Raw genomic sequence first — 17,558 nt, forward strand, 5'->3', positions numbered from 1 at the left:
TCATCCAAATGACACAATATACTTCCAGTCTGTACTAATACAGAAGCTGATATGATTTTGTTTCTTTTTATACTTTTATACTCTGGTGTCAGGTGTGCTCAGACCACACTGTGCTGTCTCTTCCTGTGAAGAGATGCATACCCCCCCGCCCCCGACAGACCATTAGATTCTCCATATGAGTAAGTTTGACTTCATCATCATCATCATCATCATCATCATCGGTGTCTTTGTGTCTCCTCCTCATCAAACATCAGATATGTTGTTGTTCCTCTCAGATAAAGATCGGAGGCAGACACAATAAGAAAGACCGAGATTTTTTGCTGAGAGAGAGACGGAAACAAACACAAGGAAGGAAATGCAAACTGACCATGAGTATAGGAACTTTATTTAATAAAAGAATGTTGCCATTGACTCTGGCAGCAGATGAATATAGAGCATCAGTTCCACTGAGAGTTGCAGTCCTATTGCTGCTTGTGTCTATCTGCTGGCGCTATAAAGAACCTGAGTCTCCACTTCTCTCTCTGATGCAGGCCTCCTGTTCCTTATTGTGTTTGGAAGGAACCTCAGAGCTGCAGAGTTCAGATCATCAGAGCCCACATTCTGTAGATCAATATAGTATTTAGTATCACATATCTCACACACTGGAACTACTTTTTCAGAAGGCAGTGGAGAATCTGTACTGGCCCTGGTTAATGATTTAAACCTTAAATATACCAACATATATTATTAACTACTGTAATACTTCACCTTGTTTCTTTCAGGATGCAGTTCTTCTTTAGCAGCTATGTGACAAAACATACGCCTGATTAGTTAACTAAAGCCTGGTTCAGACGGCAGGATAATTAGGCCGATTTTAGCCCCGATTCACCCCTTCCGACAATCTTAAGGATGCTCCGATTATCGTAAAATAATCTGATCAGATATTCCTGCCGTGTGTGGTGTGTTAAGACTGCTCTCGTCTGCTCGGAAGGACGTCGGGACCGCTCCGATCTCAAATCGGGGATATCGGCTGGATTTTTTTGGCCCGATTTCTCCTCGTGTGTGGTGTCCCCCGGGGACAAACGAGCACGGCGAGGAAAAGCACCGGGAAACAAAATCAAAACAGTCATGGACCAACTCGTGATGTAGAAAGTATAGTCCATGCTCGCGTTGTCTCCACTTCTTTGACCATCGCCTTTTCTTTGGATAACGTTTTTTTTTTTTTTTTTTTTCGGTTAAAAACACACTACAAACTATCGCCACTGCATCCTCTTCGTCCGCCATGATTGTTTACTCTGAAGTCATGTTTGATCTCGAGGGATTTTGCGAGATTTCCCGTCTGACCTGGGAATGCTCGGCAGTCAAATCGGTTTGTGTGTGATGTGTTGATTTTGCCGTGTGCTGCGCACCACACACTGTACGACCAAAACTGTTAGACCTGTGATTTGTTATCGCCGTGTGTGGGGTCTCTCAGGATTGGAAAATCGGCCGACAATTTTAAAATTGGCCCATGTGAACCAGGCTTAACCAAATACTTAGCAGTGGATTTGTCTGTTAAAACTTAATACAACTGAATGTGCAACAAGTGCTACGTCTGTACCTTTCTGAAGTTTCCTGTTTTTAACAGACAGAACAATGACAGCTATCATGAAGAAAACAGTCAGAACACCCAGGATCACAATTATTCCATCAGACTCCTCTACAAGAGAAAATACAGAATTAGAGTCTGTTTTTAAAAGAGATGGTTGAGATTGAAATGGCTGGCTCTGTGGACACTTGCACAGTGAAAAAGGAGAACCTTACCTTCAGTCTTTACATCCACTCCAAAATCTGATTCGTCAGCTAAAAAACAAAATGTTACATAATTTGACACATTGATTTCTTGTTTGTCTTTATGCTGTTTTTATATGACATGTGACAATAAATGTGATATACACTGTTAATATGATGGAAACAGATCTCTGAGGCTTAACTACAATCTTACTTTGAACTTTTAAATGTGTTGCACCAGCGATGACTGAATGTCCTTCTATGTAAATTCCACAGAAATACAGTCCAGAGTCAGATAAATCCACTCTCTTGATTTTAAGAAAGACAGTAGAGATGTTGGAGCTCATCTCAAATCCATTTTGAAATCCATCACAGAACGAAGGTTTGCCATCAGACCCGTACATAGAGGAGACACAGCTGGGCTTGGTTCTGTTGATCACTCTGAACCATTCTGTCTGAGTTATAACGCTGGAAATGTTGGAGCACATCAGAGTGACGTCTCCACCAGACTGGACCTCCACAGTGTGAGACTCAGAAGCTGAGACAGAGATCCAGCCTGAAACAAACAGCAGAGACAGAAAGAGAGTTATCCCTGAGTGTATCATGCAGCACTTACTGTATTAAGGCAACATTAACAATAATTCAGTTCTTATTTGAAAGTTGAAATTCTGGTGGGTAATTTGTTAGATGATTTGGTGCTGAGAATAACCAAGTATCAGTACTTACTGAGGCTGCAGAGAAGTAAAGCTGTTATCAAGGTGAAGCTCCTCATTCTGTGTTCAACGTTTCACTTCAAAGATAGTTTGTACCGCTGAGCTCTTATAAAGGAGTTTAGAGAGGCGGGGTGTCTTCTTTTTTTTTTTTTTCACACAGCGACCTGCCAAGCAATGCCTTGGCACAGATTTAAGCTCAGAAACGTTTGGTTCTTGGATCTTATGTCATACACGTTAAAGCACCCTTACCTAATCCATAACAGTCTGGTATGACATGAAATATGACAAGATCTTCTACCAAGGACCAGCTCCCATATAATAATGTTGTTAAAGGGTTCATTCACTCTGCATCTTTGTGTCAAAGATTCAAAACCCAACACTATGGAGTTTTCCTGTTGATGCTCAAATCTGTCCTGGTGACATGACATGAGTGATGGCAAGGCCAGTCAGCCGGTCAGTTGGATCAGGACTCTCTGTACAGTTTTGAATGCAAATGATGATGTAATTTACAAAGATAAAGTAGTTAAGGGAGTTTATTTAAAGGGATGAACTATTTTAGCAATTGTACAGCTAGTTCCACACACTGTCCACACATAAAAATACATCAGCAGATTAACATAATGAAGCATCGGTTCCAGTCTGAGCTGCAGTTCCAGATGTTTCCTGAGTCTCTCTGGTGGCAGCATACACAACATGTGTCTCCAGCTCTCTCTCTGATGCAGGCCTGCGGCTTCTTTTGGGTTTTGCCTGGAAATTTAGAGCTGCGTAGTTCAGTTCATCTGAGCCCAGATCCTGTAAATCAGAGCATTCAAAGTCACACACTGAATCACACACACACTGCAGCTGAGTTTGCCAAAATTCTGTGAAATTTGTGGATTTGTTGGTCTTTCCACAAAGGAATCGTTAACAATTAATAATTGTTAACCCCAGTTTAGCTAACCATAAACATGATTTTGAATAAATTCCCAGCTGTCTTACACATAAAAAATACAAAAAACTGTTTAATGATTGAAATCGAGGTTCCTCAAACACCATTTAGACATAGGTCACATTGTCAAATATGACAAACACTCATTAACATAACTAAAATTGCTGCATCCTACAGTGGTTATATTTTAGGTTGAAACAACCATTTTCTAACTAGCAGGAAGGCTACATGTTCTCTCTCATGACAAGATATCTTCTGGTTGAGCATATTTAAAACCATAACACACAGTTTATATAAGTTAATGCTGGGTTCACCTTGTTTCTTTCTGGCTGCTGTTCTTCATTCACAGCTAAAGGGGAAAAAAGACAAAAGTTTCATTAGTTTAATATTATTGACCATATACTTTGCTTTGGATTTATCCACCATGTGCAACGAATTATAGATCAACTGTACCTGTCTGAAGTTTCCTGATTTTAACAGTCAGAACAATGATGACTATAGTGAGGAAAACAGTCAGAAAAGTCAGAGCACCCAGGATCACACTCATGACGTTTGTCATTCCATCAGACTCCTCTACAAGACAAATGACAGAATTAGGTTAGTTAGTTTTTTAGAAGACATGGTTAAGATTTAAATGACTGTGTGACTCTGTGGTAACTTTCACAGTGAAAAAAGAGAACCTTACTTTCAGTATTTAAATCCACTCCAAAATCAGATTCACTGTTACCTTTAAAACATAAACAGTATCAATTAAATAATTTGACACGTATTGGTTTCTTGTTTGTCTTCATGCTGTTTTCATATGACTGTGACAATAAATGTGATATACACTGTTAATATGATGGAAACAGATCCCTGAGGCTTAACTACAATCTTACCTTGGACTTTTAGATATGTTGCACCGACGATGACTGTATGTTTTTTCAAGTATAATCCACAGAAATACAAACCAGAGTCAGATAAATCCACTCTCTTGATTTTAAGATAGACATTAGAGATGTTGGAGCTCATCTCAAATCTATTTTGAAATCCACCACAGAACGAAGCATTGCTATCATATGGGTACATAGAGGAGACACAGCTGGGCTTGGTTCTGTTGATCACTCTGAACCATTCTGTCAGAGTTGGAACGCTGGAAATGTTGGAGCACATCAGAGTGACGTCTCCACCAGACTGGACCTCCACAGTGTGAGACTCAGAAGCTGAGACAGAGATCCAGCCTGAAACAAACAGCAGAGACAGAGAGAGAGTTCTCCCTGAGTGTATAATGCAGCACTTACTGTATTAAGGCAACATTAACAATAATTCAGTTCTTATTTGAAAGTAGAAATTCTGGTGGGTAATTTGTTAGATGAATTGGTGCTGAGAATAACCAAGTATCAGTACTTACTGAGGCTGCAGAGAAGTAAAGCTGTTATCAAGGTGAAGTTCCTCATTGTGTGTTCAACGCAGGCCAGCTGACAGTCTTGCCTGGGCCCGGGACGAGATAAGCTTAGATGGGCCCCCCGTGCCCAGATCTCTCCTTTTCCCTTGCTTTTCCTCTCCTCTGCTCTTCCTCTCCAGTTCCTCTCCTCTTCCTCTCCTGCTCCTCTCCTCTGATCTGATCTTCCTCTCCTCTCCTCACATCTCTCACTGAAATTAAGTGTGTGATCAGTCTCTGATCCATCCTGCTCATACTCTCCAACAGGGCAGCGGGCCCCTCCCGCATCTCTCTCTCTGTCTCTCTCTCTGTCTCTCTCTCTGTCTCTCTCTCTGTCTCTCTCTCTCTCTCTCTCTCTCTCTCTCTCTCTCTCTGTCTCTCTCTCTCTCTCTCTCTCTCTCTCTCTCTCTCTGTCTCTCTCTCTCTGTCTCTCTCTCTCTCTCTCTCTCTCTCTGTCTCTCTCTCTCTCTCTCTCTCTCTCTCAATTCTCTCTCACCGGTAGCCTGACTCTGTCCCTCCGTTGCGAGGCAGCGGGCCCCTCCCGCATCACTCTCTCTGTCCCCTGACAGCAGCTGGATCTCTCTCCTCTCTGTCTCATCCTCTCTGACGGAGCTACCAAACTCAACTCTTTCTGTCAGAGAGAACGTGTTGTCTCAGGCTTTTATACAAGCTAATGGACGTTAACATTAGAGCTGGCCTGTTAGCTTACGTTACAAGGCTGCGCTGTTTTTTACCTCGCTCTACGTTGACAGTTCCAGCTTCACCGTCACCACCTTTTTTTTTATATATATATTTATTTAGAAAATCTCTAAGGCCTCTATTTTCTTCTTCTCTTTTCCTTCCTTTTCTGAGCACCGGACTTGTGCTGACCGGAAATTTTGAGCGTACTGAACTTCAACAACACCAAACCATTTTTGTGTTGGGGGTGGGGGGGTTCTTGACCACTATTTCAAGGACAATTAGGAAGAAAACAAATAAAAAGCTTTTATGTAACTCAAATATTACATATTTTTTTCCACAAATAGGCCTATTAAAATTTTTTTTTTTTCAATTATTCCATAATTTAATGAGGGCCCAGTTCTGGGCCCCCCCTACTCTGGGCCCGGGACAACAGACCCGTTTGTCCCCCCCTATCGGCGGGCGTGGGTCAACGTTTCACTGCAAAGAGAGTTTGTACCGCTGAGCTCTTATAAAGGAGTGTAGAGAGGTGGGGTGTATTTTTTTTCTTTCGTACAGCGACCTGCCAATGCAATGCCTTTGCAGATATTTAAGCTCCGAAACATTTGGTTCTTGGAACATCTTATGATACTTAATCCATAACAGTCTGGTATGACATGAAATATGACAAGATCTTCTACCAAGGACCGGCTCCCATATAATAATGTTGTTAAAGGGTTCATTCACTCTGCATCTTTGTCTCAAAGATCCAAAACCCAACACTATGGAGTTTTCCTGTATTAATGCTCAAATCTGTCCTGGTGACATGCCATTAATTTCCTTTTTGCCAATTTTCCGGAATTATTATCGTCATGACATCTTGTACAGATATTCATGGTCCCGAGAAGATGTAGCCTAATGACTTTAGAGATCCCCAGACTCTTCCTCTAGCACCAATGTGAGGTTGACATTTGTGGTTTTAAGTGAAATATTCCAGCAACTGTTTGATGGATTGCTGTGAAATGTGATGTCAACCTAACATTAAATGGCCGGGGCTCACAATAGCTGGCTCACAGTAACTTTTTCTCGGCTAAAATTAAGTTGAAAGTGAACATCATGTGACCGTTTCGGCGGTCGCTGTAATTTCGTAGGATATCATCTGTTGTGCATACTTCTTTTTTTCTTTTTTCTTTTTTACGATATAAGAACACGTTCATGAGAATTCGTTTTGTTATACCCCAGACAAGCAAGACTGAGACAAAATGTGTATTCTGAAAATGGAAGCTGCACCCCAGATTTTACTGTTGTATTCATTGTTGTTGTATGGATTGGTGATTATTTGTTATTGCCATCCATTACACCACATATCATACAATCATCCTCCAAGGTCCAGTTCCAACTTAACAGATGTTGAAGAATTTATTCACAGTGGATCTCTCTTCTAACTCCGATTCTCCACTGGGCATGTCCGTGCTGCGTTCCGGTTTTTTTCCGTCCTCTGCCACGTGCCATACCACACTGGGAGAGTCTCAGAAGTGGAGCGTCTTGCCTGCCTGACTCTCACATTTTATTGGGTCCACGTTGTACTTTACAGAACAATCATGTGTTTATTAAGCTAGTATCTACCTTCCACTCCAAGCACTCCTGTAATTAAACTCCATGCCTTCTCTTTTCTGGTGTTGTCCTTATAAAAAAGTATCTGTGCTGTCATATTACATTTTCAACCTCCACGATGAATCTTTAGTCATCCATGGTATTGTAAAGGAGACATAAAAGATATTGGGGTGGTTGTTTTGGTAAATTGACTGGATACACTCACTGTTTTACTTCCTGCCCGGCTGTCCAAACGGCTTGCGTAAAAATAGACCTGGCGCTTAGCTTTAGCGGAGCGGAGAGCCGCTTCACACGCACATCTGGGATGCGGCGTGGCTAGTGGAATATCAAGCATTGACTTGAATGGCTGCGATTGCTCACGAGGCCCTCATTCCAGTGGAATATAGGGGTAATATGCAAAAAGTAAATGCTCTCATGTCTGGTTGTGCACGTGTGTTTGAGCTTTCCACAAGTCTGCAATCAGATATTGACATATTTTGTAAAGGTCAATTAGTCTTTTTGTGTGCAGTGATGAGTGGAGTACAGAAGGGGATGACAACTACTGGAAACTTAATTGCTTTAAGTAGCATCATGCTTCTTTTTATAAAAATGTGTCATTTTCACCTCAGCCGTGGTCAGACACCACTGCTGTCTCTTCCTGTCAAACAAGTGATGTGTCATCTGTGTCCAATGGGAAAAGTGACAGGAAGATGTTGAAGGGAAAAATAAAGACACAACCATCATCGTTAACAGACACATTTAACATTACTTCTAGTGACAAAGGAGATGGTAACACTTGAAACGTGTTTCACCATGACTTGCATTAGAAGTTTCCCTAATGAAGGACTGGCATAAAGAAATGAAATTAAGTGGCTGCAAAGTCTCTACTGACTGAGAAAGGTTTCTGCCATTAAAGTCTGTACAAACTATGTCAAATCCAAGATGGCACTGGATTTCTTCCTCCTTCACCAGCTGGAGTGCTGCTCAGCAGCTCTGTGCTCAATGCTGCCACTGCTGGTCAGAAGGTGTACTGCAGTCATTTATAACTGATTAAAACAGTGGTCTCATTTACAAATCTTCCAGGAAGAAACCACTGTTGCTCATAGCACCCACCCTACCATTCAGTGAGTTTGATTCTTTAATGACTCAGCTGTTTGGGAATCACCAATTAGAGTGTGTATGAGTATGTTGTCCACATACCAATGGGAGGCGCCTAGCTCTCAGTTTAATGACGCTGTCATCTGACTGTGCAGGTATGAGGCTGCACGAGGCATATTTTCTGAATGCAGGGTGCAGATGTATGAAGGTAAAAGAGTAAAATGAGTGTGAGGAAATTGGACAGCTTTTGTGTGAAAAGTAGTGCAGCTTTAGATGCTTGTGGTTTTATTGCAGAGAGCTGAAGGCCAGTCTTCCTGTGGCTTTCGCTTTAGCCGATACACCAAGTGTTAAAACCACAGTGGAAAATAACGAGGTGGGGGCACAACACTTGTTGTTGCCCATCCTGTTTGTGCATGCAAACACAGCCAGGTCAGGAAGCTACCCCTTTGTATTTCTCATATATACACTCACTATGTCAGCATACTGTACAATAGAGACAGTTAAAAAATAAAAAGTCAGTACATCCAAATAGAGAATCAAGAAAGTGTACCTCCCTGCAGACTCTCCCTATAAGGACATTTGACAGAGATCAGTTTCCTTCACTGGCTCCTCCTCCACCAAACCTCAAATATGTTCTATCTTTATTTATTTATTTACTATACTTCCAGTCTGTACTAATACAGAAGCTGATATGATTTTGTTTCATTTTATACTTTGCTAGCCTGGCCTCGTCACTCTGGTGTCAGGTGTGCTCAGACCACACTGTGCTGTCTCTTCCTGTGAAGAGATTCATACCCCCCCGCCCCCGACAGACCATTAGACTCTCCATATGAGTAAGTTTGACTTCATCATCTACGGTGTCTTTGTGTCTCCTCCTCATCAAACATCAGATATGTTGCTGTTCCTCTCATCCAAATGACACAATAAGAAAGACAGACTTTTTGCTGAGAGAGAGACGGAAACAAACACAAGGAAGGGAATGCAAACTGACCATGAGTATAGGAACTTTATTTAATAAAAGAATGTTGCCATTGACTCTGGCAGCAGATGAATATAGAGCATCAGTTCCACTGAGAGTTACAGTCCTATTGCTGCTTGTGTCTATCTGCTGGTGCTATAAAGAACCTGAGTCTCCACTTCTCTCTCTGATCAGGCCTCCTGTTCCTTATTGTGTTTGGAAGGAACCTCAGAGCTGCAGAGTTCAGATCATCAGAGCCCCCATTCTGTAGATCAATACAGTATTTAGTATCACATATCTCACACACTGGAACTACTTTTTTCAGAAGGCAGTGGAGAATCTGTACTGGCCCTGGTTAATGATTTAAACCTTAAATATACCAACATATATTATTAACTACTGTAATACTTCACCTTGTTTCTTTCAGGATGCAGTTCTTCTTTAGCAGCTATGTGACAAAACATACGCCTGATTAGTTAACTGACTAAATACTTTGCAGTGGCTTTGTCTGTTAAAACGTAATACAACTGAATGTGCAACAAGTGCTACGTCTGTACCTTTCCTAAGTTTCCTGTTTTTAACAGACAGAACAATGACAGCTGTCATGAAGAAAACAGTCAGAACACCCAGGATCATAATCATGACATTTGTCATTCCATCAGACTCCTCTACAGGACAAAGGACAGAATTAGTCTGTTTTTAAAACAGATGGTTGAGATTGAAATTACTGGGTCTGTGGACACTTGCACAGTGAAAAAGGAGAACCTTACCTTCAGTCTTTAAATCTACTCCAAAATCTGATTCACTGTTACCTTTAAAAAGACAATATGACAAAATTTGACACATATTGATTTACTGTTTGTTCTTTATGCTGTTTTCATACCACTGTGACAATACATGTGAGATATTCTGTATATGATGAGAAACACAGATCTCTGAGGCTTAACTACAATCTTTATAAAAAAAGTAACTGTGTGCACATCCCACCTTCTGGCAGGTGCAGGACAAATGAAAATACTTAAAACGAAAATAATATAATGTCCGCAACACTGGCTTCAATTAGCCTGATTAGATGTGAGCTACCCAAAAAGGCCCCACCCATGACATTTTCATAGACTTTTTCACCATATACATCCCAAAGAGAGGGGGGGGGGGGTTGCTTTTTAAAATACAATATATCCAAAGAGACACATGATATTACCATGCACAGAACTAGAGAAAAGGGAAAAAGAAAAAATGGGAAAAAGAAAAAATATATAGAGATAAACATTCAAAGGGAAAACAATTCCATATAAAGTTACCACAAACAGTTAAGAAATTAATTAACACTACCCCACATATTCATAAAATCTACTGCATTAGTACTTACACAAACAGACAATATCTTACAATGTTTTATATAAGAAACAAACAATATCTAACAACATTTTTTAGAAATAGTTTTGTATCAAATTCTTCATTAAGAAACAAACAATATCTTACAACATTTTTTATAAGAATGGTTTTATATCAAATTCTTCATTAAGGCCATGAGGAGACATTGTGTTTAGATAATGAATCCAAAAGGTTTCCCGTTGGAGGAGCCTTTTGTCCTGGTCTCCCCCTCTAGGAGGTTTGTTGACTCGCTCCACCCCTATATATCTGAGGGCGCTGACATTATGCCCTACCTGTTTAAAATGAGCTGCTACAGGGCTGCGCTTATCCCCTGTTCTAATGGTGCTTCTGTGTTCACTGATTCTGGTCCGTATCGCTCTCGTTGTTTTACCCACATAAGCTAATGTGGTTTAGCTTATGTGGGTAAAACAACGAGAGCGATACGGACCAGAATCAGTGACAATTCGTTTGTTTCTTATATAAAACATTGTAAGATATTGTCTGTTTGTGTAAGTACTAATGCAGTAGATTTTATGAATATGTGGGGTAGTGTTCATTAATTTCTTAACTGTTTGTGGTAACTTTATATGGAATTGTTTTCCTCTTGAATGTTTATCTCTATATATTTTTTCTTTTCCCATTTTTTTCTTTTTCCCTTTTTCTCTAGTTCTGTGCATGGTAATATCATGTGTCTCTTTGGATATATTGTATTTTAAAAACCCCCCCCCTCTCTTTTGGGATGTATATGGTGAAAAAGTCTATGAAAATGTCATGGGTGGGGCCTTTTTGGGTAGCTCACACCTAATCAGGCTAATTGAAGCCAGATGGTGTGTCAGCTGAATGTGAGCCCTACATATATCCCTTCATCAAATGTGTTCACCATTTGCCTGAAGAAGACCCAGCTGGGTCGAAACGTTGCATTTTTATATTAAATATGGGAGTTTAAAGCAGTGTTGCGGACATTATATTATTTTCGTTTTAACTACAATCTTACCTTGAACTTTTAAATGTGTTGCACCAGCGATGACTGTATGTCCTTTTATGTAAAACCCACAGAAATACAGTCCAGATTCAGATAAATCCACTCTCTTGATTTTAAGAAAGACCGTAGAGATGTTGGAGCTCATCTCAAATCCATTTTGAAATCCATCACAGAACGAAGGTTTGCCATCAGACCCGTACATAGAGGAGACACAGCTGGGCTTGGTTCTGTTGATCACTCTGAACCAGTCTGTCAGAGTTGGAACGCTGGAAATGTTGGAGCACATCAGAGTGACGTCTCCACCAGACTGGACCTCCACAGTGTGAGACTCAGAAGCTGAGACAGAGATCCAGCCTGAAACAAACAGCAGAGACAGAGAGAGTTATCCCTGAGTGTATCATGCAGCACTTACTGTATTAAGGCAACATTAACAATAATTCAGTTCTTATTTGAAAGTTGAAATTCTGGTGGGTAATTTGTTAGATGATTTGGTGCTGAGAATAACCAAGTATCAGTACTTACTGAGGCTGCAGAGAAGTAAAGCTGTTATCAAGGTGAAGCTCCTCATTCTGTTTAAACGTTTCACTTCAAAGATAGTTTGTACCGCTGAGCTCTTAAAAAGGAGTTTAGAGAGGCGGGCTGTCTTTTTTTTTTTTTTTTTCGCATAGCAACCTGCCAATGCAATGCCTTGGCACAGATTTAAGCTCAGAAACGTTTGGTTCTTGGATCTTATGTCATACACGTTAAAGCACCCTTACCTAATCCATAACAGTCTGGTATGACATGAAATATGACAAGATCTTCTACCAAGGACCGGCTCCCATATAATAATGTTGTTAAAGGGTTCATTCACTCTGCATCTTTGTGTCAAAGATTCAAAACCCAACACTATGGAGTTTTCCTGTTGATGCTCAAATCTGTCCTGGTGACATGACATGAGTGATGGCAAGGCCAGTCAGCCGGTCAATCAGTCAACCTCTTGGGTCCAGACTGAAATATTTCAACAACTATTATTATCATGACATCTTGTAGAGATATTCATGGTCCCCAGAGGAAGTAGCCTAATGACTTTAGAGATCCCCTGACTCTTCCTCCAGCACCACTGTGAGGTTGACATTCGTGGTTTTAAGTGATATATCTTAACAACTGTTGGATGGATTGCTATGAAATGTGATGTCCTCTAATATTGATACTGTGACCATGTTAGCATGCTAACGTACCTAGCTCGGAGAGACTTAGATTATGAGACTTCCACTTACTTATTCCAGTGTACTTGCCTACAAAATAAAAAATGAAGCAGTTGTATCAGGACTCTCTGTACAGTTTTGAATGCAAATGATGATGTAATTTACAAAGATAAAGTAATTAAGGGAGTTTATTTAAAGGGATGAACGATTTTAGCAATTGTACAGCTAGTTCCACACACTGTCCACACATAAAAATACATCAGCAGATTAACATAATGAAGCATCGGTTCCAGTCTGAGCTGCAGTTCCAGATGTTTCCTGAGTCTCTCTGGTGGCAGCATACACAACATGTGGCTCCAGCTCTCTCTCTGATGCAGGCCTGCGGCTTCTTTTGGGTTTTGCCTGGAAATTTAGAGCTGCGTAGTTCAGTTCATCTGAGCCCAGATCCTGTAAATCAGAGTATTCAGAGTCACACACTGAATCACACACATACTGCAGCTGAGTTTGCCAAAATTCTGTGAAATTTGTGGATTTGCTGGTCTTTCCACAAAGGAATCGTTAACAATTAATAATTGTTAACCCCAGTTTAGCTAACCATAAACATGATTTTGAATAAATTCCCAGCTGTCTTACACATAACACATACGAAAAACTGTTTAATGATTGAAATCAAGGTTGCTCAATCACCATTTAGACATAGGTCACATTGTCAAATATGACAAACACTCATTAACATAACTCAAATTGCTGCATCCTACAGTGGTTATATTTTAGGTTGAAACAACCATTTTCTAACTAGTAGGAAGGCTACGTGTTCTCTCTCATGACAAGATATCTTCTGGTTGAGCATATTTAAAACCATAACACAGTTTATATAAGTTAATGCTGGGTTCACCTCATTTCTTTCTGGCTGCAGTTCTTCATTCACAGCTAAATGGAAAAAAAGACAAAAGTCTCATTAGTTATTTGAGATTTATCCATCATGTGCATCAAATTATGGATCAACTGTACCTGTCTGAAGTTTACTGATTTTAACAGTCAGAAGAATGACCACTATAGTGAGGAAAACAGTCAGAACTGTGAGAAAACCCAGGAACACACTCATGACGTTTGTCATTCCATCAGACTCCTCTACAAGACAAAGGACAGAATTAGAGTCAGTTTTTAAAAGAGATGGTTAAGATTGAAATGACTGGCTCTGTGGTAACTCGCATAATGAAAAAAGAGAACCTTACTTTCAGTATTTAAATCCTCTCCAAAATCAGATTCATCGTCACCTTTAAGACATATAAATGACATAATTTGACATGTATTGGTTTCTTGTTTGTCTTTATGCTGTTTTCATAAGACTGTGACAATAAATGTGAGAAACTGTTAATATGATAAGAAAAACAGATCTCTGAGGCTTATCTACAATCTTACCTTGAACTTTTAAATGTGTTAGACCGGCGATGACTGTATGTCCATCTCTGTTAATTCTACAGAAATACAGTCCAGAGTCAGATAAATCCACTTCCTTGATTTTAAGAAAGACAGTAGAGTCGTTGGAGCTCATCTCAAATCTATTTTCAAATCCATCCCTTAACGAAGGTTTGCCATCCGTCCCGTACATAGAGGAAATGCTGCTGGGTTTGTTTCTGTTGATCACTCTGAAGCATTCTGTTGTAGTTATAACGCTGGAAATGTTGGAGCACATCAGAGTGACGTTTCCACCAGACTGGACCTCCACAGTGTGAAACTCAGAAGCTGAGCCAGAGATCCAGCCTGAAACAAACAGCAGAGACAGAAAGAGAGTTCTCCCTGAGCGTATAATGCAGCACATACTGGCAACAACAACAATATCTCAGTGCTGAGAATAACCGAGTGTCAGTACTTACTGAGGCTGCAGAGAAGTAAAGCGGTTACAAAGGTGAAGTTCCTCATTCTGCGTTTTTAAACGTTTCACTGCAAGGATAGTTTGTACCGCTGAGCTCTTATAAAGGAGTTTAGAGAGGCGGGGTGTCTTCTTTTCATCTTGCCGCTCATAGCGAACTGCCAATGCAATGCCTTTGCACATATTTAAGTTCTGTCAGTTTATATCTGTCAGATCCAATATGAGATAAAAGTTTTCACTAAACATATCATTGACTCCTGCAGTTATATACAGCCATTATTTAAGACACCCTCATGACCACCAACATGCCTTTACAGATTTCTGACCCATTCTCCTCCTCTATTGAAGCCATTTCCTTTTTTACAATTTACATAAAAAACATTTGTTGAAACTTGAAAGAAGTTGAAATACTGCAAAAAAGTGTTTACGCTTGGCTGCGGCGGCGGATAAAAACATCAGAGGCGTGTACTACGAACCAAGATTTGGCGTTAACAAGGTAACTTCAGGTTCAACCCAGGGTTTTCTGTACCACGACGGTGGCTCACTTGTTACCGGGTTCAATCGCCATGGTAACTTACGCTGAACACCTAACCTGGTCGGGAGCAGGTTAAGTTGGAGATCAGAGATCAACCGGTGTAAAAGCACCGCCTACCGACCAATCAATACTCGATTGATAACGGCGTCACCGTTCTTAGAAGAGTGGAGAGAGACAGAGAGAGAGAGACTCATTATAGTTAAAAGATTTAGAGACCGACAACCCCGTTAACATTCCCTGATGGGTATTTTTATGAAATAAATAATTTTAATGGGAGGGAATTACATAAGGGCCATTTGTCGGCTTCTTGAGCCGTGTGTTGCCAATTCGCACATCTGTGTGACTTACGTTTTTATATTTTTTATTTGCTCTCACGATCGCTTCCACTGCCAGGGTTGCAACTGAAATAATAGGCTAAAGCAACGACAGTTTATGGAAAGGACAAGTGTAATTATGGTCAGATCTAGTGCCTGACTGATGGGGAAGTGATATTGATAAGCGTTGTTATTTACACATTTACAGCGTTGTCTATTTTTTATGCCAGCTTTCCTTCCTGTTTTAGGAAGCAGCGATTATATTGCGTTTTGCCTGCAAAACCGTGTCTGTGTTCTTCATATTTATGTAGAATTATAATTTGCTCTTCTGGTGCTCTGGAACGTGTGCCGCTGGATTGGGAAACCCTGGGTTAATTGATCTAGTTGATAACCACCGTCGTGACACAGGTTATGCACGCCCGCGGTTGTTGATTTGTAGTACAGGCCTCAGATATGTGTTGATCAATGAGACTGTAAGGTTTCCCACATTAATACCTGAAATAAACTACTATACTAAAATAAAAAGTCTTTCATTTTTTCCACATTGTTTTCCATTGTCTGAGATTTGATTGGCAATCTTTTAATTACATCATCTGCAATGATTTAATGGCCCACAACTGGAGAATTTGCAGCACCAACTCTCCATGAACCAACTCTTAATATGTACCTAACAATAGTGGATGGGATTTTGCATTAATTTGCATTTTTTGTTTTTGTAATTTTAGCTACATTTGGATGGATATTTTTTTCTACACCGAAGCAATGTCAGTCGGTCAGTCAGTCGGTCCACCTCTTGGGTCCAGACTGAAATATCTCAACAACTATTATTGTCATGATATTTTGTACAGATATTCGTGGTCCCCAGAGGATGAAGACTTGTGACTGTAGAGACTCTTCTCTAGCACCACTGTAAGGTTGACTTTCATGGTTTTTAGTGAGATATCTTAGCCACTGTTGGATGGATTGCTATACAATGTGATGTCCGCTAACATGGATACTGTGACCATGTTAGCATGCTAACGTACCTATAGCTCAAAGCACCTTATAGTCTAAATACAGCCTCACTGAGTCACTAACATGGCTGTGAACTCTTTATAGTGCATAATGGTACTTTACAAGACAGATTTATTGTTGTGGGTTAGTTCTAGCCAGGTTAGCCATTGTTAGTAATACCAACAGTTAACAATGGATAACACTGTTTTTGGTGCATGCAAAAAGCATAACAACATGTCCACAGATAGAAGTTGGACAGGAATGTGTGTACGCCTGATTTAGTGAGACACAAATAAGACAGAAGTGCTAACAACCTCATGTTACTACAGCTTTCACAACTGTTGATGCACGGAGCAGCCATGTTGGATTTTGAGCTTGGGGTACTGCGAGGTTGTCTGAGTTCCGAGCTCGGAAATATGAGGTCAGGGGGCGTGTTTCCGACTTTGACCTCGGAAGTCTGACTTCAGAGTACAAATGGGACGCACTATTGGCGCTTATCCACTGCTAGTACTAGTTCTACTCGGCTCTGCTCGACTTGACTTAGCCGCAGTTCCCCATCATCCTTTTTTCCATTGCAGATTCAGTACCGCCTCATGCTTGAAGCGAGCGTGGCTGGTCGTCATAGCAACGTGGCAGGACACTGCCGTGACCTAACGCGACACACACAGAATGTCGAAGGTGTGTTGTTCTCGGCTGTTGCCACAGCCAGAAGACACATTTTGTTTTCAAAAGAAAAAAACACCGCTGGCTAAACTATTTAAAAATTGTGGTTTTTTTCAGGACACCCCCATCTGTCGCTAGCAATGATGACGCAGTGATTAGTGACGATTCTCTCCGACCAATCAGTAATCAGCAGGTTTTCACGTCACCTTTTGGTATCGCCTCAGAAAAACACCATATTAGTCTAGTTTAACATCCCCATTCTGCTTTATGCTGCTGTTTGAGTTCTTCATTATGAGAATAGCTATTCCAGCTCACTTTCCTGCACTCTAGTGAAACTATTTCAGTGAACAGCTCTCTACATCAGGAACCTGATAGGTCAGAGTGTAGACTATGGCTGAGTATGTTCAAAATGAAGAAAAAATGGAAAATGAAGCAATTGCATCAGAGTGATTTAACAGTGTCAGAGATTGATATACATGTTTTGAGGGAGCATTGTCCATGTTCTGTGAGAATAGCAATTG

At 40.5% G+C, this 17,558-nt stretch overlaps 4 protein-coding genes across 4 annotated transcripts; all 4 read right to left on the minus strand.

Annotated features, from left to right (window-relative positions):
* Positions 1 to 363: 363 nt before the first annotated feature.
* LOC120572382 lies at positions 364 to 2,561 on the minus strand. The gene is made up of 6 exons (XM_039821680.1): positions 2,476 to 2,561; positions 1,964 to 2,305; positions 1,783 to 1,821; positions 1,580 to 1,678; positions 748 to 782; positions 364 to 600 (listed from the first exon to the last, which is right to left on the minus strand). Exons 1-6 carry the CDS (start codon positions 2,519 to 2,521, stop codon positions 478 to 480), a joined length of 684 nt encoding a protein of 227 aa, XP_039677614.1. The 5' UTR covers positions 2,522 to 2,561; the 3' UTR covers positions 364 to 477.
* Positions 2,562 to 2,977: 416 nt separating this feature from the next.
* On the minus strand, positions 2,978 to 4,890 carry LOC120572367. Its single transcript, XM_039821650.1, has 6 exons — positions 4,781 to 4,890; positions 4,269 to 4,610; positions 4,076 to 4,117; positions 3,844 to 3,963; positions 3,705 to 3,739; positions 2,978 to 3,254 (listed from the first exon to the last, which is right to left on the minus strand). The coding sequence occupies exons 1-6, from the start codon at positions 4,824 to 4,826 to the stop codon at positions 3,075 to 3,077; spliced, it is 765 nt and encodes a 254-aa protein (XP_039677584.1). The 5' UTR covers positions 4,827 to 4,890; the 3' UTR covers positions 2,978 to 3,074.
* A 4,255-nt stretch (positions 4,891 to 9,145) lies between these two features.
* On the minus strand, positions 9,146 to 12,045 carry LOC120572376. The gene is made up of 6 exons (XM_039821674.1): positions 11,995 to 12,045; positions 11,485 to 11,826; positions 9,887 to 9,928; positions 9,674 to 9,784; positions 9,530 to 9,564; positions 9,146 to 9,381 (listed from the first exon to the last, which is right to left on the minus strand). Exons 1-6 carry the CDS (start codon positions 12,038 to 12,040, stop codon positions 9,244 to 9,246), a joined length of 714 nt encoding a protein of 237 aa, XP_039677608.1. The 5' UTR covers positions 12,041 to 12,045; the 3' UTR covers positions 9,146 to 9,243.
* A 786-nt stretch (positions 12,046 to 12,831) lies between these two features.
* LOC120572368 lies at positions 12,832 to 14,591 on the minus strand. The gene is made up of 6 exons (XM_039821651.1): positions 14,537 to 14,591; positions 14,082 to 14,423; positions 13,895 to 13,936; positions 13,671 to 13,790; positions 13,555 to 13,589; positions 12,832 to 13,106 (listed from the first exon to the last, which is right to left on the minus strand). The coding sequence occupies exons 1-6, from the start codon at positions 14,580 to 14,582 to the stop codon at positions 12,927 to 12,929; spliced, it is 765 nt and encodes a 254-aa protein (XP_039677585.1). The 5' UTR covers positions 14,583 to 14,591; the 3' UTR covers positions 12,832 to 12,926.
* Positions 14,592 to 17,558: the final 2,967 nt, after the last annotated feature.

This window comes from Perca fluviatilis, chromosome 14, assembly GCF_010015445.1.
Source record: "Perca fluviatilis chromosome 14, GENO_Pfluv_1.0, whole genome shotgun sequence".
Classification (NCBI taxonomy): Eukaryota; Metazoa; Chordata; class Actinopteri; order Perciformes; family Percidae; genus Perca; species Perca fluviatilis.

Bases quoted from the DNA above. Each gene is read 5' to 3' on its own strand.
- LOC120572382 (XM_039821680.1), bottom strand. From the start codon at position 2,521: ATGAGGAGCTTCACCTTGATAACAGCTTTACTTCTCTGCAGCCTCA. The intron at 1,822-1,963 runs GTAAGATTGTAG...TTTGTTTTTTAG, and splicing joins AACACATTTAAAAGTTCAAA to CTGACGAATCAGATTTTGGA. The intron at 1,679-1,782 runs GTAAGGTTCTCC...TTTCTCTTGTAG, and splicing joins AGTGGATGTAAAGACTGAAG to AGGAGTCTGATGGAATAATT.
- LOC120572367 (XM_039821650.1), bottom strand. From the start codon at position 4,826: ATGAGGAACTTCACCTTGATAACAGCTTTACTTCTCTGCAGCCTCA. The intron at 3,964-4,075 runs GTAAGGTTCTCT...TTTGTCTTGTAG, and splicing joins AGTGGATTTAAATACTGAAA to AGGAGTCTGATGGAATGACA. The intron at 3,740-3,843 runs GTACAGTTGATC...TTTCCCCTTTAG, and splicing joins AATCAGGAAACTTCAGACAG to CTGTGAATGAAGAACAGCAG.
- LOC120572368 (XM_039821651.1), bottom strand. From the start codon at position 14,582: ATGAGGAACTTCACCTTTGTAACCGCTTTACTTCTCTGCAGCCTCA. The intron at 13,791-13,894 runs GTAAGGTTCTCT...TTTGTCTTGTAG, and splicing joins AGAGGATTTAAATACTGAAA to AGGAGTCTGATGGAATGACA. The intron at 13,107-13,554 runs GTGAACCCAGCA...TCTGATTTACAG, and splicing joins TGCAGCCAGAAAGAAATGAG to GATCTGGGCTCAGATGAACT.
- LOC120572376 (XM_039821674.1), bottom strand. From the start codon at position 12,040: ATGAGGAGCTTCACCTTGATAACAGCTTTACTTCTCTGCAGCCTCA. The intron at 9,785-9,886 runs GTAAGGTTCTCC...TTTGTCCTGTAG, and splicing joins AGTAGATTTAAAGACTGAAG to AGGAGTCTGATGGAATGACA. The intron at 9,382-9,529 runs GTGAAGTATTAC...ATTGATCTACAG, and splicing joins TGCATCCTGAAAGAAACAAG to AATGGGGGCTCTGATGATCT.